The 22,197-nt window shown below is 37.4% G+C and overlaps 2 protein-coding genes across 2 annotated transcripts; one reads left to right on the top strand and one right to left on the bottom strand.

The window, feature by feature from the left end:
• Positions 1 to 2,537: 2,537 nt before the first annotated feature.
• LOC107724755 (ammonium transporter Rh type B-like) lies at positions 2,538 to 4,487 on the bottom strand. The gene is made up of 2 exons (XM_016533818.1): positions 4,006 to 4,487; positions 2,538 to 3,688 (listed from the first exon to the last, which is right to left on the bottom strand). Exons 1-2 carry the CDS (start codon positions 4,450 to 4,452, stop codon positions 2,687 to 2,689), a joined length of 1,449 nt encoding a protein of 482 aa, XP_016389304.1. The 5' UTR covers positions 4,453 to 4,487; the 3' UTR covers positions 2,538 to 2,686.
• A 3,949-nt stretch (positions 4,488 to 8,436) lies between these two features.
• On the top strand, positions 8,437 to 21,252 carry LOC107725799 (RNA-binding protein 39-like). The gene is made up of 15 exons (XM_016535233.1): positions 8,437 to 8,875; positions 9,204 to 9,263; positions 12,686 to 12,738; positions 12,845 to 13,036; positions 14,686 to 14,751; positions 14,865 to 14,918; positions 15,688 to 15,865; positions 15,953 to 16,090; positions 16,206 to 16,271; positions 17,882 to 18,086; positions 18,215 to 18,295; positions 19,472 to 19,586; positions 19,708 to 19,813; positions 20,429 to 20,507; positions 20,611 to 21,252. Exons 2-15 carry the CDS (start codon positions 9,213 to 9,215, stop codon positions 20,709 to 20,711), a joined length of 1,485 nt encoding a protein of 494 aa, XP_016390719.1. The 5' UTR covers positions 8,437 to 8,875; positions 9,204 to 9,212; the 3' UTR covers positions 20,712 to 21,252.
• The last annotated feature ends 945 nt before the right edge of the window (positions 21,253 to 22,197 follow it).

A 22,197-nucleotide genomic window follows, 5' to 3' on the forward strand; every position in this document is an offset into this window, starting at 1 on the left:
CTCTTTTAAGAACTGTTCAAAGAAATTTTATTTGAGGAACCCAAAATTAATTTGCTACAAAACCCCACTTTTGGAACCTTTATTTTTAAGAGTATATATTTTTAAGGGCTTTTGCAGTTACTGTAGATTGGCGGGAGAATTGAATCATCATTCGTTCAGTGCTCCTGATACCTGTTTCAGCATGTTGGTGTTTTAACTCCAGAAATTCACCAGGCCTCACCTCAATCATCGTTTCAAATTTTAAGCATTTCTTCTGATTTTCTAATGGCAACGTACATCTTCAGATACTTCCGAGATCTGAAACTTTCCCAGCAGCGTGTGCAGGAGCCGACATTTCTACTTTCTCCATAGGAGGGCGGTTTGACATTTTTGTATGGTAGTCTGTGTAGATCCAAAGACAGTGATTTGATTAGTGATGTGTTTTGTTTTCCACTTCAGTTTTCACAAGGAGTCATAATGGTGTGTTTGTGAGTGTGACTGTAACGGGGAAAGAGGTGGCGTGTTTCTGTTACTTTATGTATATGACTGTGTGACGTATCACTCTGTTGGAAAAAGAGAGGTTAAACTGTGGCAGTTACTTTTGTAAATATATGACACATTATATTTATCTTAGCCTAGCTGTTTACTTTGTGTGTCCATGCAAGTTTAATATTTTAAAAATAAATAGAAAATTGTGTCTCAATTGTGTTATATGAAAATGTATTTAAACTAGATATCTTAAATTGTTGTTTTATCTTGTCAAAAGCTTATATGTTCTATGAATAATGGTTTCTCTCGACCATTTTATAGACTTGTCTGCACAAAATGCAATAAAGTTCAAGTTATTTATTACAATTATTTTTGAGTTTTCATTTGTAAGCAAAAAAAATCAGTGGTTGTTTCTTCTAATAAACAGTATAATATGGAGTTTTTGCACAGTCATGGTGAGAATCTTCCTTAGCAACAATATTTCTATTCAAACATTTCATTCAGAATTCAAATTAAGTGTATTTAGAAGTAAAAAATGCTCTTTACTTTTCAGTGCAAATATTGATGGGTGCTACTTACACAAAATGTAAATACAACTAATATGCTGTTTGTGTTGAAGGTATATCTTATCAATGTTGGTTTGAATTAGTGAGAATAGCCTTGGTTATTTACCCAGAGATGAAATATATATAGTTCATATAAATAAATTAAATTAAATGACAAATATCCAAAACAACCAAGAAAAATTGCTCTCACAGCTCAAAATCTTTTTTTTTTTTTTTTACATTTCTAATGAGGTGAAATAATTCCATGTTCCATATTTTGCATACATTGAGCAGCCTAGCCTTACATTACAAAAGACTGTCACATTATTTAACCATGCATTTACAGCCTAACTTGATAATATTCTAACTGCAGCAATACATTTTACAGTATATGCATGAAGTAAATTACTAATATATTTATGTGCATATCTACATATAGAAGAGATAGGCCATGACCCCAAGAAATACAATCAACCTGTTAATTTATAACTTTTCATCAAGATAACACTCATGCCCTGTAAATGTAATGTAGTTCATATTTCACAGTTTTTGAACTGTTTAACTTTAGTCCTGTTTATCTTTTGCTCGGTGAGGAAGGTGTCGCCGCTTTAACTCAGTGTGAAATACAGATTCCTAAGGATGTGCTTACAATACTCAGATATCATTTATCATCCAATTGTAATCTTGTGAAAAGGAAGTGCATTTCACTTGTAGTGTACTACAAATTTTAAAGTGTTCTAAAAAAGAAACTGCAGATAATATATTACTGAAATAAAAAGCCACTTAAGCATACCTAAAGAGAAAAGACTTTGACTATGTTTCTTAACACACTTAAGTACACTTTTAATTTGCATATTAGGAATTGACATCTTATAGACATAAGTATAATATCTTAGCAATCTATAAAATGTGTATTTTAATAAGTGCACTTTGTGATCATGTTAAATTCAGCATTTTACCTCAAAGTACATTTTATATTATTGTGCGTATTAAGTACTTATTTTCATGTGTCGACTAACATATTAAAGTACTGGATTATAATTTTAGCTGTAGTGTGTTACTTGATATTACATTTAAAGTTCATGTATTTTAAATGTACTAAATTGCAACTTCATTACAATTATGTCTAAATACATGATATACATGTTTCAATAGAAATGACATTAAAATATATATTTAGCAAATGTTCGTCAGTTCATTCATCAGTACATATTTAACCACATTTCAATAGAAGTAATTATGAAGTTACACATAAAGATGTATTTAATTGGGTCAGAAAACTCTCTTAAGTTCAACTATTGCATGTAAAATAAATGTAAACTGTAATACATTTTAATTCAATTGCAAATAACATGAAATTGTTCATTAAAGTATATATTATTTCCATAACTACTCTTTTTAAAATTATGCTAAAGAGTAGCATACTTCTTTTTCACAAGGGTAATCTGAAATGTATTAATGAATTCGATTATTCATAAAATATATTCTACAAATAAACATTTTATCAAAATCAAACATGCACTTTATATATTTTGATACACAGTATACAAACCTCATCCTATCAAATATTAAAATAAACTATTTTTTGGTCAATACAATCACAGTTAGCAGTTCTGAAGTTCACAACAGCCCTACATTGACATTTATTCCTCATACTGATGCTCAGTATTTTTCTAGATTTGGTCAGCATCAGTTTTGTTTGTGTCTCTGAGAACATAGGACCATACGTCCTGCGGACCGTTTACACAGTTGTAGTCTGGAGGAACATTAAAGAAGAGCTCATCATCAAAGCATTTCTCATCACTGGGGGAAGCCAGATATGGTAGCTTGAGTACCACACCAGTTAGCAAACCCCCCACTGCTGCCATCGCAATAGTCACGAACACAGCAGCCACCTGAAAGAGGGCCTGTTCCTGTGCGGTCCGACCCAAACCAGCTTCCAGATCCGGGATCAATTCCTGCAACCTCGCTAGTAGAGGGTCTCCTTCTGGAGGGGCCCGGTGAGAGAAGGTCTGGTAGAGACTGGGGCCATACGTTTCCTCGGTCGCCAGCAGGATGCCGCAGATTCCAGCTAGGCTGGAAATGAGTCCCGTCAGGCCGTGCAGGTTGTGTATGCCGCACTGATCCTGCAACCGCAGCCGGCGTGCCAGGAACGGGCTCAGGTATTTGTACCCCAGCATGCACGCAATGCATCCCAGGATGCCCAGCACATAAGCAGCAGCCGGCGAAATCATCATGTCCACCGAAGCACCGACAGTTACTCCACCGGCCAATGTTACGTTCTGTACATCGGCCATGCTGATCTTGCCGTTCTTGCTGAGCATGCTGGACAGGGCGAAGGCGGTGATTGTGGAGGCACTGAGACCTATGAACGTGTGGAGAACGGCTCGGTGCTGGTCGTCACCCTTAAAGGTCAATGCTGAGTTGAAAGAGGGCCAGAACACCCAGAGGAACAGGGTTCCCATTACAGATAGCACATCTGACTGATAACTTGTCACCTCTTTTGGGTGTCCCTCGTTTAGGCTGGGCCTGTACAGGACAAAGGTGACACCCAGTCCGAAGTAGCAGGCAAAAATATGGATGAGGATGGAGCCACCAGCATCGTTGATCTTCAGGTATTTCACTACAGCCCATTCTGTGATACCAAACACAGGGATCTCCAGCAAGGCCATGATCTGCACAATACACAGTATGTAGAATGAGGATGTGTGATATGAGCAAATTTACATATTCATTTAGCAGATGCTTTTATTTACAACTTATAAATGAGGTATTACAAGGGATTGATCATGGTGATGTAAATGTACTAACAAAAGTGTGATTATCACATGATTGAGCCGTCCTAATACTTAATGTAACGCCTAGGTAGCACACATCTTGCACTGTACCTTTGCAGTGCTGCAGCCTTTTGACAATGGAAAATAAAGCAAAACATCTTTTGTAGATTCAATATCTAATTTCAAGCCACCTGCTGCAAAAATAATCAACTTACCAGGAGTTGCACAGGGCTCGTCTTCCCCAACACTGCTCCAAAAGAGATCAGCACAACAGCACAAGCAAACTCGGCATTGATCAGATTCAGCACACCAAGATGAATCTTCCCATCATAGTAAAACTGAAAGAAGCCCTGCACCAGAATGGCCCACTGAATGGTAAATGTGGCGATTAGGAAGTTAAACACCATTCCACCAAATCCATAGCGCCGGAAAAATGCCAGAAGGCAGCCGAATCCGAGAAATATCATCACCTGAATGTCGGCAAAAAATGGATAGTTCTTATACAATGAGTTCTCCATGGGCTGTGTCTGGTTGTTCTGTAGAAGTGCATTAGCATCATCTTCATATGTCACAAAGACTGCATAGAGAACAACAATCATGACCTCCAATGCAAAAATTAGTGCAGGGAGCCGCACACGCAGATTGGTAGATTTATTTTTCATTTTGACTGTAACTGAGTGCACAGCCAGCAGCTCTGCATCGCTTTATCTTCTTGTATCACTTATTTATTTTATCTACTGTAGTTTGATAAGCAGAATGCTGGCCATTGGCTAAAACATGAAGTTACATCATCCACATGCTGCTTTAGGCAAAGGGGAAGCCAACTGCACTTTGTCCTTAGTCATAACCATTCCCAGGATTTTAAATCACTCAGCAGTTTTTCAACTTCAACAAAGGGTAGAGTAAAGACTCGGTTTAAATCATATCACAAAAGAGTGACTGATAGGAAGAGAACAGCATAAAGAAACTTATTAACATGTTTATTGCAAAGATCAATGGCACAATCAGTTAAAAAGTCATGATAGAAGCACACAGCTGAGTTCAGAGCAATGCACTTTCAACAGGGGTTCACATTATTGTTTCCTAATAGTGCTGATAACACAGTATAAAACGATCTGCTCATTTGCATTTAAATACGCAAAAGTGCATCTTTTAGAAAGCCAGCGAGATTTCATTTGAAAGATGTTAATGATGATGAAGTCATGAGAGTAAAAAGAAAATCCAATCAGTTTATAAGTGTGTTTTAAATCTTGTTGAGCTTCAGGAAAAGTATTGTGGAAGCTTTCAGCTGTATGTCTATGTATGACAGACAGACAGATAGACAGATAGATAGATAGATAGATAGATAGATAGATAGATAGTGCTCTTTTATTGCAGTTGCCCACTGATCTTTCTTCTGCTGTAGTTTTTGTATGCACACTATGAACTGTTGTTTGGAAGTACATGCTGACCCATCAGAACAAACAGCACCTCTGTGTCTATATTAGTCTGAAGAGAAGATTATATTCTGTCTATGTAAGATGCAAGAAGTCCTTGAGAGTCTATTTATGGAAGATATTGTTCTCAACATTTCGGTCTATGCACGTTGTACCCTTTTCACGGACTGTTATAACAAATTTCCACAGTTATTAACATCGTAAATCTACCAGCTTGTATATATAAATATTAATTGAAAATGTAATGCATATTTATAACTCTCATGCTTTGTGTTTTCTTACGTTTACCTATAAAAATCTGGTTAATGCTGCTGCATGAGTGTTTCCAGAATCAGATTCCTAGATTCCAGATTCCAAATTCCCTGTTTACACATACAAGGGATTTGTTTTGGTGACAGGAGCTTCCACGACACAAAGAGAATGACAGTGACAAGACAAGACACAGATAATAAAAAGAATAAAAATAGGATAAGTAAATAGGAAATAACAATATACAAAATAGACAATAGATGGTATTTGTGTGTACAAGTATGTTATGTACAAATGCAAGGAAATTTTAAAAGAGGTGTAGGAAACTTTTTCCTCGTTGAAGCAGAGACCAGGAGACGTTGGGATATCTTTCATACAGAAGTTACTCTTTATTGAGGACTCGCTGTGCGTCGCTGCAGTCATCCAAGTCTGACTATAGCTCAACACAGTAGAGTTTATACCTTTCAAGGGGCAGGGATACATAGAGGTGGAGACAATCTAAACAGAGCATGCAAATGCAGTACAGGAATCAGCCCGTTACCGGAATTTCTCTGTACATAACTTTTTCAGTTTAAATACTATTACATTGGAACCTAGATATAGCATTTTATAAATTTGTAATCCAACAGAGGTATGCGTGTTAAATAAATAAATAAATGTATAGATGTTGTGTATTACACGTTTATTGCCAAGTTAACTGTTCATCAGAGAGATTGCCTGAGGGAAGAAACTGTTCTTATGCCTGGCCGTTCTGGTGCTCAGTGCTCTTTAGAGCCGACCAGACGGCAACAGTTCAAAGAGGAAGCTGGCTGGGTGTGAGAGGTCCAGAATGATTTTGCCAGCTCTTTTACTCACTCTGGATGAGTGCAGTTCTTGGCGAGTTGGGAGGGTTGTACCAGTGATTCGCTCAGCAGTCCTGACTATCCGCTGTAGTCTTCTGAGGCCTGATTTTTAGTAGCCGAGCTGAACCAGACAGTTATAGAAGTGCAGAGGACAGATGCAATGACTGCAGAGTAGAACTGTATCAGCAGGTCCTGTGGCAGGTTGAACTCAGCTGAAGGAAATACAGCCTCTGCTGGGCCTTTTTGACAATGTGAGTGTCCCATTTAGGTCCTGAGAGATGGTGGTGCCCAGGAACCTGAATGACACAACTGCAGCCACAGTGCTGTTCATGATGGTGAGTGGGGGGAGACCAGGGGGGTTTCACTATCACTAAGTCCACTATCAGTCATTGGTGTAGAGGGAGAAGAGCAGTGGGGAGAGCACACATCCCTGAGGGGCACCAGTGCTGATCGTACGGGTGCTAGATGAGAATTCTCCCAGCCTCACTAGCTGCTGCCTGTCTGTCAGGAAGCTGGTGATCACTGATAGATGGAGGTGGGCACAGAGAGCTGGGTTAATTTGGACAGGAGGAGGTTTGAGATGATAGTGTTGAAGGCCGAGCTGAAGTCCACAAACAGGATCCTCACATAAGTCCCTGGTCTGTCCAGATGTTGTAGTATATAATGCAGTCCCATGTTGATTGCATCATCCACAGACCTGTTTGCTCGGTAAGCAAACTGCAGGGGGTCCAGCAAGGGTCCAGTGATGTACTTCAGATAAGCCAACACCATGATGTTGGAGCATTTGAAGCAGGAAGGAGCTTCACACAGTGATCTGTAGAAGATTTGTGTAAAGATGGGGGCCAGCTGGTCAGCACAGGATTTCAGACAGGCTATTTCTATTTCACAGACCCGGGGATTGCTGGAGGTGTTAATGGATCCATGGAGAGAAGGTCAGAATGGGTGACCTTTCAAATTTGTTTGTCATCAAACTGTATTTTTTCACATTTAGACAGTAATGGAAATACTATCATGGATTTTTTTTTTGTAAAATGTATAGTTTCCGTTCATCACTACATGTTTTCCCAACTATGATGACTTCTGCTTCTGAGAACCCCGGAAATGTGAAAAGAGTCCATACAGTTCAGCCTAGTTTTTACATTTGCTTTTTCCAAAGCAACTTAGATTGCATTCAAGGTATAGCCTATATTCTTCTTATTATTATTTTTAATCAGTTTATGCAGTTCCTTGGAATCGAACCCATGACCTTGACTAATGCCATGCTTTATTGTTTGAGCTATAGACCAATTTCGGTGTTTGCAAACAGTGATGACCTTTTTTGTGGGCGGAGCCTATCTGGTTGCAGAAAATGACAGTTTTAAAGTAGTGGCCTATCCACCTTTTTCTTCAACGCGGAAGTAAGCCTATGGGTGAGGCTTCCGGTTCATTAGCCGCTATAGGTAAATAAGGAGGAGAATAACAACGTACAGTAAACGGTAAAACAGTTTGCACTACAAACCAGTGTGTTCATAATTAAGATAATACATTAAAATAATATGATAAGACACACCAACTTTCAATATCAAGCAGCAAAACGAACTGTTTTGTTCAGCTAAAAATAGCTGGACGGAGTGGAAGCAGATGAGACCGGAAGCCACACCCATAGAATTTACAAATGGCCGCGCCCATTTTTACAACAAGAAAAAGGTCATGGAATAAAATAATTTAAAAAAAGGTAATTTTGAGTTTATAAATAATTTTTTTTCTCTCTTATTCCATGGCTTTTACCCGATTCCCTCCACTTGTTATCAGTGTTTTTCTGCCACCACAATGCTTGCACAGCAGCAAGTGACGTAATTGTGACTTATACCAATTATTAAAAAATAATATTATGCGTTTGAATGCACATATTTTTGTTAAAGAATATACAAACATTTTCTCAAACTAATTATTATTATTAATTTCTATTTTATAGGCAGATGGATAACAATGATATTATAATTTAATTTAAACATAAATATACATTATTATGCATGTGTGTAAATTTAATATTCAAGTAAATTAAATTTAACCCGAGTCTTTTTCTAGATCGCGGTTTAACCATTATTCCTCCAGCCTTTGATGACTCCGCCTGTGTTTACAAATCGCTAAACTTAGTTTCTGCAATGCATGTGGAAATTGTGCAATAAACAGAGCAGGTCTATCAAGGGTGGTATTCAAAGAAACAAACGCATTGCAAGTTCTGCAAGAATAACCACACAGGAAGAACAGAAACTGAAAATCCTCCTCGACTTTTATCTACATTAAGAAGCGCTGGTAAACCCTGCCCCTCTCAGCGTCCATTTTGGGGAAAGCAGGAAGTTGTCTTGTGGGGAAAACCTCATGACGAACCGAACTGAGCTGATCAAATATCCACAAATACATGCATCGGTATTTGTTTTTGTTTGAATGATTGTTCGTTGAATATTTTGCTCGTCTACAGGCGGATCCGACCGTTTGTTTCGCAGCTGTTTACGGTCAAACTTGACGCCCGCGTCGGAGAGGTCGCGACGATAACCGGAGTGCGACATAAAACCCAGGTAATTTTTGCCTACAACCAGCTACTGGCTTAATTAAGAGTTAGGCTCATAAGTAAATGTAAATGTGACTTAAACTACAGTATGCTGTCTGTCATGTATGGATAAGAGTGAGGCGTCTAAAAATTAGCTGCTTATGTAATGCGGTTGTTGAGCGTGTGCTGCAGGCTCGAGTGAGTTATTTAAAGAGCGGCATAGCTCCACTGTGAGATGATTTTCTGTTTGTTTGTGTGCTTTGTCGATGAATCTTGAGTACGTAATCGGAACTGTAAGCTATAACTCATCATGCTGGCTGTGTTTGTAAACCGCATGTTGCTGTTTTCATGTACAGCAGGTCAGAATGGCGGATGACTTCGATGTTGAGGCCATGCTGGAAGCGCCTTATAAAAAGGTGGGTGGACGACCGGAAGTTGCTGGATCTTTCTTTATTCTTTTCTTTTTTTTGAAGGATAAATTCAACTAAAAATGAAAAATCTCTCCTAATGTATTCACCCTCATGCTTTTCCGACTAGTAGTTATGGATATCATTCTAATGATGGAACACAAGAGGAGAAAATCTGAACATTGCTTCAAACATATTTTATTGGACTGTCTAATGCGAGTAGAAATTTTATTTTATTTATTTTTTTATGAAGTATGCGCACTCAGGGACTTTTACCAGAAAAGGCTTTAGATTTTTATTAAAAATCATGTTAATTAAAAAAAAAACGTGTCTAATTTTAACTGCTGTGTTTTTCTGTTTATTTGGTTTTTATTTTGTGTTTGTAACTCTTGTATTATTCCAATTCAGTTTTTGCCGTAAAGATAGCCTTAGATGCTGACATGGCAATAAAAATAAATAACTACGACGTACTACTACTGAACTTTGCATCTATCCATGTAAGAGCGATATATGAGGACTGAAGCTTTTAAGCGTAAAAAATGAAGAATTAAAAAAGCACTATAAAAAATAGTACACACAAGTACAATAGTCCAGATCTAAAAACTTCAACAAAAAATATATATATAATCCATTAAAGACCGACCTGCTGTGACCTACAAGGTTGTTGAAGATATCGGCCCACTTTAGTTTCTGAATTATCATATTTAACAAGGCAAGGCAAGTTTATTTGTATAGCACATTTCATACACAATGGTAATTCAAAGTGCTTTACATAAAAGAAAATAAAAAAATAATCAACAATAAAACAAGGAATTTAAAAACTTTGAAAATGATAAAAAAAAAAAAAACAGCAAAATTCTTGGTGAAAAAATACATTACCCATGATTCTGCAAGGAAATGTCGTCCAATCATAGAATCACGCCAAAAAGAGAGTCCACCCACTCCCAGAATAGGCTGTGAAAGATGCTCTAAAATTATTTAAATATTTGTCTATATATGCATATTTTGCAATGGGATTGTAGTTATTTTCCACATTAATGCAGTTAAGTACACCGTCTTGTACCTTTGTCCTTTTGTGTGATTTTCAAATATATTTTTATTTAAATTTAAGTTTATAATGTTGTCATTCAACTTGTCTTGCAAGCAACTTTTATAATAATTGTATGGTGATTTTTCTTATTTATACTTTTTTTTTTAAAGCCCCAGTGCCCATTCATTTTTTTTAATTGGTAAAAAATTCAGAAATTCAGAGTTTCTCCTTTTGTGTTCAGAAGAAAGCAGGTTTGGATAAATGATGACAGAATTTTCCCTTTTTTTTGGAATTGAACTTCGTGTTGTCATGGCTATTCAAAAACCCTTTTTTTATTGTCTGTGCCTGACTGAAGTATAGGTTTGTGTAATGTGTATGAGAAAGAGAGTTATGTTTTTTAGTGTGATATCCTGAATTACAAATAAATGCCCATCTATCTCTCTTTATAGACTTGCCTAATGATATCTCACCTCTACTCCCCTGAATACATCTTTGATTCCAGTGTGAACTGTGAAAAAAAGTAAGGTAGTGATTGCGCAATGTATTAATGTACTTTGATCCAAAATACAAATAGACCGCCACCATACACCTTTAAATCGGTTTGGTTCCATAACGGTGAACGAATGCCAATAGATGAAACACAATGTGACATGGAGCAGAGACAGTATTCAGGTTTCAGCCATGTCACCAAAAATCTGTTGAAGGTGAATCTGATGCAGTGGCAGAAAAATATGCACTACCGTTCAAAATTTGGAGGTTGGTAAGATTAAGATTGTTTAATGTTTTGAAAAGAAGTCTTTTGTGATCATCAAGACTGAATTTATTTGAATAAAAATACAGTAAAAACAGTAATATTGTAGTTTGTGAAATATCTTTATAATTTAAAATAGCTGTTTTCTATTTTAATATATTTTTAAAATGCAATTTATTCCTGTGATGGCAAAGCTGATTTTTCAGCATCATTACTCCAGTCTTCAGCGTCACATGAGCAGCAAATCAGCATATTAGAATGATTTATAAAGGACCAATAAACATTTTTTATCATTATTAATGTTGAAAAATATAAAATAGTCTTCAGCGTCACATGAGCTGCAAATCAGCATATTAGAATGATTTATAAAGGATCAATAAACATTTTTTATCATTATTAATGTTGAAAAATATAAAATATTAATATAATATAAATCTTTTGTAACATTATATATGTCTTAACTGTCACTTTTGGTCAATTTAATACATTCCTTCTGAATAAAAGTATTTCTTAAAAAACAAAAAACATCTTGCTTACCACAAACTTTTGAATGGAGATGTACATACTATACATTATAGACATACGTTGTAAATGGATAAAATCAACCCTACATTTAAAAAAGAAAAAAATGTCGAACTCAGAAATTCTTCATATAATGGAAGTAAACTTTATTGCAAATGGCATTTCGTATGGCGTAGCATTCACATTGGACCTGGAGTCAAGAACTGAAACCCTGAAGCCCTGGACTGTACTTGACCTTTACTGAAGGTCATCTTCGGTGTTCAAACCTGAAATGAGCTGAATTTTCCTATAAATGAATTTTCTAAATATGAATACTGTCTCTCTACCCAGTGTTTTGATGGTCTCTAAAACCGTTGCCATTGGCATTTGGTTTGTGCATGTACTTTTTAGTGATTTCTCTTTTATCATAAAACTGTTTACTATTAAATTAATGCATTACCCAATAATAATGTCTATCAGTAAAAATAGATCTAAATAGAATTTTTATTTGTCTTTTTTCTAAATTAATGAAAAACAAATGCCTGTATTAGTTGTCAAAATGAGCCGAATGCTGAAAAAAACCCTGAAAATCTTTTGATGAGGTTTTAAGTTGTATCTTTTTTTTGGGGGGCTGACTTTGATGCGGTGTCTTTTGGGAGGCGATATGACTAAGCCGTGTGAATCCCTGTCTGCTTCAGGACAAGCTGTGAGACAGAGATGGCATCGAGCTCTCACAGTCCAACAGCGCAAACTGGGGAAGATCACACGGACTGACAGTCTCCACTCTGGAATGCCTTTTAGCAGCTCTATATCATGACTACAGCAAGACTTAGGCTAAAAATAGCAGGGTACCTATACTACCCTAAAAACACATGGCCTAGCCAAGGTCAAGACCTAGAACTTAACTGATTGTTTTCGAAAGTTAAAGACAGGCCCCCTAACATCTGATTATTTACAACAGACCATTTGATTACATTCAATTTGCACACGCCTTTATCCAAAGTGATAAAATTAGGAAAAACACAAGCAATTTATCTTAAAGGAGCCAACAATAGTAGTATTTCTGTCTTTTCTCTTATCCCCCTTCCCTCTCTTATTTCCAGTGTTTCCTCTCCATTCTTATGTTGTTCTTTTATCAATCCTGTTCAGGGTGAAAGCAAGTCCTCCAGCGCCAATGGTCATAATGAGGAACGCAGCAAAAAGTAAGCTGAAAACCCTCTGTTTTTTTGTCGTTCTGCTTGATTTGAAGCTTTTCAGGTAAGTTAAGTTCATATGTTGGAATGAAATTGTGTTTTTTTTTCCACAAAGGAAAAGACGCAGCAGCAGTCGTAGTCCGAGCCCAGGTCGGCAGAGGAGTAGAAGCGGGGGCCACAAGAAGACCCGCGAGCAACGCAGGAGCCGTAGCCGGGAACGGAAGCGTTCACGGAGCAGAGAGCGCAAGCAGTCGCGATCCCGCAGCAGGGATCGTGGTGGACGTCACCGTGGACACAAAAGCCCCTTGTGAGTTTAACCCCTGATCATTTAGTTTAGAGGACAGAATTCCAAATTCAGGGCTATAAATAGGCACTCAGTCATCAACAACACAGTGAAATACCGTATTGGCCCGAATATAAGACGACCCCCCCTTTTTCCAGATGTACCTTTTGGAAAAAGGCTTTTTAAAACCATAAAATGATAATCCTGTCATCATTTGCTCACTCTCATGTCGTTCCAAACCCAAAAGACTTTTGGAACATAAATTTAGATTTTTAATAATCTTTCATCTTTTTTGTCCTTTCAAACAAAAGTTTGAAGTTTTGAAAAGTTCAAAAAGACAATGTAAAAGTAATCAGTATGAATTGCGCAGTTTATTCCAAGTCTTCTAAAGAGTCTTTTATCACTTTGTATGCTGAAAAGATTTCATTTAGGCTTTTATTCCCATATAAACATGGACCAACGCAAATACATAGAGCTCATAAAATACGATAAACGGAAGCTCAACCATGCAAACCTCATTGGTTTTTACCCAGCGAGCAAGCACAGTTAAACTTCAAAGATGAGTTGAAGTCATACATGTTTGGAACGATGTAAGGGTGAGTAAATGATTTTTAATTTTTGTGACAGAACATGGACCAATTTGAATTTTTTTGCCACATGTTGTGTATTTGTGAAGCATGCCACAGTTTGTTGTAACTAAAGGGTGGTTAATGTCTTGCTAAATGCCTGCTTTGCTAAAAATGCAGAAATACTAGCAATCGTTTACACTGGCACATTGCTGTATTTTTGAAGATGCCTGGTGCTTGTTTTGAGGAATTCTGAGAATAGAAAACCTGGAGGCGACGTCTATTCAGGCCCACTGTGTTCTGGTTCATGGAGGCCACCTTAACCACAAGTTCATTGGCCAGTTGTAGTCACATGATTCAACATGCCCTTATGGAGCAAGCAGTGATCGCCCACTTCTTCAGTGATCATGATTGTAGTTTTTTTTTTTTTTTTCTTTCTATTGGGTTTCTTCAAATATTCATCATAATATAATATAATGCCCTTACAGAGCAGTGATCGCCGACTTCTTCAGTGACCATGGTTGCATAAGTATTTTTTCCATAAATTCAATATAATATAATATAATATACAATATAATAATATGTCTTTATAGAGTAAACGGTGATTGGCCATTTCTTCACTGACCATGGTTCTGGAAGTGTTTTTTCCTATATTACTTTTTCTAAAATATATGAGGGTAATGTAATATTTGCAAATGTATACAAATATTGATAATACAATATAAGTTTTACTGATTACTCAGCACTTATGGCACGGTTCTTGTGTCCATGGTAACAGCAGTATCATCTCAGATTGATGGATTAAGAAGGCTCTTCTTTTAGAATTATGGGTAGTGTAGTTTTCCACTTAAATTTGGCTATTTAGCATGATTTTTAAAGAAGCTGAAATCACACATGATTTCTGCCAATATCATCACATAACATCCAAGCTCATGTTAGGTCTGTCTTTTTTACACAATCAATAAAAATACATTTTTCTGTGAAGACAGTTTGGATTTTCACTTGATACTTGCCCTACTGCACCAGCATGTAGTAGCATTCGCATGGCCACGATGGCTGAAAGTTGACTGGTTTAACACTGAGACAAACCCTTGTTTTATGTCATAGTATGGGGCCGAAATTAAATGGTGGTCCCGGAGGAAAGACTGGCCCACAGCATTTCACCAAACACAGGTGATCTCATCTGTGACTCATGCTGCCTGTTGTGTGCTGATGTGTATTTCTGTCTTGAGTAATCATACACTGATAAGTGCTAAACACAGACTGACGGAGTATTCTGACTCTAGTCGCAGGCACTCTCGGAGCAGAAGCCCGTTTAAAAAGGACAAAAGCCCTGTCAGGTGAGACGCTCAGCACTGTCTGACTCTGCTGTAGTACTGAAGTATTGAACACTCTTAAAACGGTTCTTGATTGGCATTGATGGTTCCATAATGTACCTGTAACATTCATGGAACCTTTCCAGTGCACAAATGGTTCTTTTATAATGGAAAAATGTTCTTCAGATTATTAAAGTATTCTTCACAAAAAGAAAAAAAAAATTATTTTATGAACTGTTCACTGAAAGATTCTACGGCTACAGCCTACAGCTCTCTTGCTGTAAAATCTTCATAAATGTGCAATTGATTAAATGTATTAATGTTGTTCAAAATAGTCAATAGAAATACACAAAATGTCATTTTAATAGAGAATATTAAGGTCATTTTGGCCTGACATGAATGTTTTTTAAAAGTATGTATGTTATATAGTCATGGATAATCTAATCTAGTCTAATCTAAACTAATATAACGACATTTAAAGCATGCGTGCATAACAGTCCTGAGCGCAAGCTGTACCGGTGGTCAATAAGAATAAAGCGCAGATATGCTGTTCTAAATTGACGTCGGGAACGGGATATTGTTAGATCGCCTGCTCCTGTTCAAATTACGCCAGAGTAACCGACCGCTACCGCGTTTTATTCAGGAATTTAATCCCGCGGTGCAAAAAAATCGGTCGGGTCCCGCGGGAGAGCCGTGGGAATGCAGACCTCTACCTGGTTGTGATTAACTTTTTGGTTTCTTTTTCTGTTTTCTCTCCATTTACTGATGTTAAATAAAAGTTCAAACACATGAGAGCTTTTGTATCAATTTTTTTTAAGGTCCGTGACGTAAGGATGATCTCGGATAGAAACTCTCGGAGGTCAAAGGGCATTGCCTACATTGAGTTTGTGGAGGCGACATCGGTACCGTTGGCAATCGGCCTGACAGGGCAGAGGGTTCTGGGAGTGCCTATCATAGTCCAGGTTTCACAGGTTAGAGCATCAACACACCGCAAATCCAATGTCTGCTTCCTAATCCAATGCATGTGAATCAGTTTGTCGAATTGTTGCATATTTCAGGCTGAGAAGAACAGGGCAGCAGCCATGGCCAGCATGCTCCAGAGAGGTGGTGCAGGGCCCATGCGGCTGTACGTGGGCTCCCTGCACTTCAATATAACTGAGGACATGCTCAGGGGCATTTTTGAGCCATTCGGAAAGGTGTGGTTGGCATTTGAAATGGTTTAGCATGCATAAATAAGCTGCGGCTAAACCAGAGTTAAAACTAATGTGGAGTCAATCTTCTTTTTAATGTGAGTTTCTTTCCTCATTTCAGATTGAGGGCATTCAGCTAATGATGGACAGTGAGACTGGCAGGTCGAAAGGATATGGCTTCATATCAGTGAGTTCATCAAAAAGCTAATTTAATTTTCAATTTAATTTTTCTTTTTTTTTTTTTAAGATCCAGGTTTGCTGTACTTAAAGGGGTCATATGATGCGATTTCAAGTTTTCCTTTCTCTTTGGAGTGTTACAAGCTGATTGTGCATAGATAAGATCCCTGAAGTTGCAAAGACTAAAGTCTCAAAACCAAAGAGATATTCTTTACCAAAGTTAAGACTCTGCCACGCCCCCCTAAAACGGCTCATTCTAACACGCCCCCACATATCTACCCCACTATGTGGAAATATTTGCATAATCCCGCCGCAAATGTGCACGCAAAGAAAGAAGGCGCGGTTTCAGTAACCGCAGTTAGTGTTGAAGCAGCCATGTCAAGGAGACGCTGTGTGTTTCTAGGCGAAAGCAAAAGCACTTTATTTAGCCTTCCGAAAGTAGATGCATTTAGGAATCTTTAAGATTACTTACAACAGAACAGCAATGCATTTTATGGACGACCGTTTCATGAACCTAGGAGAGGAGGTAATTCTGACTTTGCTATGACAATCAGGCGCTTCTGAATCAGCTACTGTTTAGTTATTAGTTTAAGTATTTGCTATTGACTGTTCAAATGCAGAGTTTTGCGCATCATGTGTGTGTGCGTGCACGCGCATGTGTGTGTGTGTGAGAGAGAGAGAGAGACAGGGTCACATCACAGTGGAGACAGCTGTCTTAACCGTGGCTTGTGTACTGCAAACACATACCAGCTTCATCACTGTGTCTGTCACGCGACTCTGTTCCCCTTTCAGGCTTGAACTGATGGTAAAACTAATGACATTATTTACTGTCTTTACATTTATTTTGAAAGATGAAGCTCGCGATTATGGTAAGGGGCGTTACATTTCCGACGAGTGCTTGCGGTGTTCGGCCAATCACAATGCACTGGGTCAGCTGGCCAATCAGAGCAGACTGCGCTTGTCGGAAGGAGGGACTTTGTAGAAAACGAAGCGTTTGAGAGAGGCGGGGCATAGAGGACCTACAATAATGTACAGTATTTGAAAAATAATGTGTTTTTTGAACATTAAAGCATGTCAACATATTCTGTTACACCAAATACACAAAATAATGATCTTTAAAAAAGCATCATATGACCCCTTTAATTATAGGGCTGTACAATTTGGACAAAAAGTTTGTGATTATCAATATAATAGTAGTAACTGTTGTAATTTTTATTGAACAAAATAGGAATTGTTACTTATGTAATAATTTACTGTAAAATAAAAGTCTAGTATTTAAGAAAAAATATAATTTTATTTTACAGTTCAACTGTAATTTTAAAGTACTAATATTGTCTTGTATTGCACCTTCAATTCTAATATAATTTCTTCCTTTTCAAAATTATAAATCAACAAGCTTTTATTTTGGCTGAAAAATTTTTGTTTATATATATATTTTTAAATAAACCACAGCCTTTGCGATTTGATGTTTTCTAAATGACCCATTTTTGCAGCTTTTTTCATCATGTTGTGACTCAACTATATCTGCATAATGTAAAACTTCATTTCAAAAAGACAAGGACAGTTCTATTTTGCCATTACATCATAAATCTGATGCTGATTAACTGTCTGTTTGTGCAGTTTGCAGATGCAGAATGTGCTAAAAAAGCCCTGGAGCAGCTAAATGGTTTCGAGCTTGCGGGACGGCCAATGAAGGTGGGTCATGTTACTGAGCGTTCGGATGCCTCCTCTGCAAGCTCCTTCTTGGACAATGATGAACTGGAGAGAACTGGCATTGACTTGGGCACGACAGGTCGACTTCAGCTGATGGCAAGACTGGCAGAAGGTACAGATTGAACGCTGCTGTCTCTCAGATGTGCCAGTGACTAATTCAAACTACTTGTGTATTTGTCATTTCCATATGATATCGCATTGTTGTGAACTCATTTATACGTGTCTCTGGGATGTTTTTAGGTACAGGACTGCAGATTCCTGCTGCTGCCAAGCAGGCCTTACAGATGAGCGGCTCTGTGGCGTTTGGAAATCTGGTGAATGGTGTGTCTTTGAGTCATTTTCATATTCCTATCTTAGAATCCATTGAGTTGAATGGAATTTGAAGTGCACTGAGGTCTCGAGAATTTTCACCAAGGGGAGATTCAGACCTGCCAACCTGTATGCATTTTGCGTAGCGGGTACGCATTTTGACCTTAAAGTATGCTGGTACGATTTGTCACTCTAAACTACGCAAAAACCCGGTGACCTGTCCACGCGCAGTAAACAAGCAACAGAAAAAGATGAGGAGTTCAACCAATCAGAGCGTTTTCCGTGTTTTTTTTTTTTTATTTCTCTCCAAACTGGCTCTGTTTGTGTGTCCGTGAGTCGTGCGCTGAGATGAGGAGACGCGTGTATGGTATTTCCTGGAGTCGTGAGCGCTATTTCTTCGTTGATGCATATGTGGACTTTCTGCGCAGGGGCGCCCTCTAGTATCCAGTATGAATGAAACAGACATTACATGTGTTCATAGCACTAAATAATGGCCAATCTATAAAAATAATACTTCTCTCAAAATAAATGTAAGGTAGACATGTGATAATCCATGTTTTTCTACAGTGTACAACAATGTACTGGAGTTTTATTTGTTCATTAATGACGTCATCAGCGACTAGTCGACTTCGACTCGACTTTCATCACATAAAAGTCGACTTTAAAAAAATCAGAAGTCGTTCAACCCCTAAAGTATACTGGAGTTTGTTTTTTTTAAATAGCATTTAAAATCGCTAAAAAGAACTCTGTTGTGCCAAACCATCAGAACCAAACTGAAAACTCTGTTTAAAAAACTGAGGTATTTATTGAACCTTGGGCTAACTGTATTGTTTCAAATAGGTATTCCTACTGTTTACTCTAAAATACTGTATAACAGGAATAACATAAACTGAGTGCAGACTCTGAGTACTAACCTATGAAAAATATTTAACATGAAGTCTAGCATTTTGCACATTGTGCAATTACGATTTTGACATTAGCTATCAAGGAGCTTCAAGTAATGTAGGAATAGGCTATATGACCCCCGGTATCACCCCATATTCCCCCCCAAAGGTCAAAGGTTGGCAGGTCTGGAGATTTGACAAATCTGAGTAGAGCTTGTTGACCTGCTGTCCTGTTCCCACCATTTATTGATTTTTCAGAAGGCTTACAGTGACAGTTATTTATGTTTTTTGTGCCACTTAACAGCCTCAACCACACAACCTCTTCTTTCCAATCCTGGAATGAACCAAGCTATGAACCTTCCAAATCAGCCACTGGCCACGCATTGTTTACAGCTCTCCAACATGTTCAGTCCACAGACGTGAGTTGCACTAATTATTAAACCTATCCTTGACAATATGGTGTATGTGATGTCAAATGGCATGTGTCCTGGATTAAAGAAAGTAATTTAAAATAAAATTTCTTGTTGTGTTGCTTTGTAGGGAAAACGAACCTGGCTGGGACCTGGAGATAAAGGATGATGTTATCGAAGAGTGCAGAAAACACGGAGGCGTTGTTCACATATACGTCGACAAGAACTCTCCTCAAGTAAGAGATCACATTTATGCAGTGGCTATAAGGAGTTTACACACTCCTGTTAAAATTGGAGTTTTTCAGATGTAGAAAATGAATACAAGCAAAATCATGTCAGATCTTATTCCACCTTTAATGCAGTATTAAAACCAATAAGGTTTTACAATTAAAAAGCAGCTTTAAACTTTAAAAGGGTGTGTAAACTTTTTATAGCCACAGTAGTTGAATATCACCAAATATCACATTGCCTCGGACATATTTCCTGGAAAATAAATAAATAAATAAAAATTTAACAACTAAATAAAAAGAAAGAGGAAAATATAGTTTAGGAGCATTACGATTTTTTGCATGTCATTATTTCCATAATATTATAGAATTTAAGGTCTGTAGGCATTTTTAATTGTTTTTAAAGAAAGCCTCTTATAGTTACCTAATAATTAATCAAATAAAATAATTCATTTAAATTAAGATCACAATCTAGTGGTCCTGAAAAGATTAATCATATTCTGTATGCAAATGATTTTGAGGGCAAAATGTGACCCAGACACGGATGTTTTTGGAGACTCGCCCCTACATTTTAGGGCTCAAAATCATCAAAGCCTAATCCTCACTTTTGCTCTTGTTTGGCAGGGAAATGTTTTTGTAAAGTGTCCAACCATCCCAGTAGCAATGGCTGTTGTCGGCGCCCTGCACGGCCGGTGGTTTGCAGGTAATCCCGTCCTATTTTCTCCCATCTACCAAGATTTTCTCTTTATAGGAGTGCCTTGTGATGTTGTATGTGACATTAATTGAACTCTCTTTCTATTAAACAGGTAAAATGATCACAGCTGCCTATGTGCCTCTACCTACGTACCATAACCTGTTTCCAGATGCTGCCACAGCCACAGAGCTCCTGAGGCCCATGCACCGATGATCCAGACAGCGACCCCTGCCTCTTACTGACCCTGCTTCATCTGGAACTGTACACCCCCTTCCCAAATGAACTGCTGTGGGCCAGAGGAAGTCCTGTCATGGAGGGCCACCTCATGTACGAAGTTAGAATTCACAGTTGGACTGTATATTGATATTGTATTTAACAGGGGTGTTGATCTACAGATAGAAACACCCTCTCTGTGTTTCGCTTATAATAGCAAAAGCAAGCTTTAGACCAGCTCTCGGCTTTATGTATAGTGGTCTGTTGATAAGTGAACAACTGTAACACCGTCGCCCTCTCTAGATGAACTCTTGACTCCTGAAAACCGGATTTGAAGGAGATTCTGGCATTTTTTGAAAGGTATTTGAGCAACTTTCTGTTTGTTTGATTTTTCTTGTAAGATTTCTTCATCTGTTTGATCTTCAGTCAAGAAAGTTTTTGTCTGTCTTCATCTTTTCATGACGGACAATGTGTTGTGAACTACTGGTTCATTTTCTGTTCTGTTTCTTCATTTTTAAGCAACAAAATACAACCAAAAAAAATTGAGATTTTTTTTTTTTTCTTTTTTCTTGGGGAGAGTCTACTTGAGCTGTTTAGCTTTCTAAAACATCTTTGAATTTATAACTTTTCATAATCAAGAATTGATTTTTCTAAAATCTTCTACTGATTAAATGACTTTCACAACACTGTGTAAAATTTGGTTCTCTTTGTATTCATGATGTTATGAAGGGTTGGTAAACAAGTTTTATTAAGAGTAGATCACCTCTAGAGGGAGATATTAGTATGTTTTACAATCTAGTTCATGGAACTGGTGGAATGTTGCACACTTTATGCACTCAACTGTTGCAGCTTTAATTATGTAGCAAAGAGGGAGGGGCTATCAGACTCAGCTTATTAATGACAAAATAGCCTTATATAATTAATACACTACATGGTTGAGTACATAGTGCATAAGTAAATAGTGTATGAGTGCGTCATTTGGGACGCAGCTGTCTTAATTTATTCACCCTAATGTTCCAAACCTGTATGATTTTTTTTAAAAAGTCACTTTAAACTACTGTTGTCTGGTTGCAATAAATGACATTTTCCCCACATTTTAAAATAAGACGACCAAAACATTAATATTAATAACTACAATCAAAAACACAACTAAATAACTGGTTGTTAATAAATGAAATTATTGGAATTATGTGTGACTAAAATATTACATCAAAATAGACACCATTTGTCTAGTGTAGATGACAGCTCTGCACACTTTTGAATGAACTCGCACTCCTTTAGAAAAGTCATTTTAAGGGTGCAGATGTAATATTAACTATAATTTTAACCTTAATCAGACATGTAAACTCTGCTAGATGTTTTTTTCAACAGATAATGTGAAATATAATATGTCTTAAGCCCTCTACCAACTTCACTGTAATTACAAATCGAGAGTCCATCAATTCCAGAATCCCATAATTGAGCATTGGGGCTTAATGAAATATTG

Source organism: Sinocyclocheilus rhinocerous, unplaced genomic scaffold (genome assembly GCF_001515625.1).
Source record: "Sinocyclocheilus rhinocerous isolate Xijiao unplaced genomic scaffold, SAMN03320098_v1.1 scaffold311, whole genome shotgun sequence".
Taxonomy (NCBI): Eukaryota; Metazoa; Chordata; class Actinopteri; order Cypriniformes; family Cyprinidae; genus Sinocyclocheilus; species Sinocyclocheilus rhinocerous.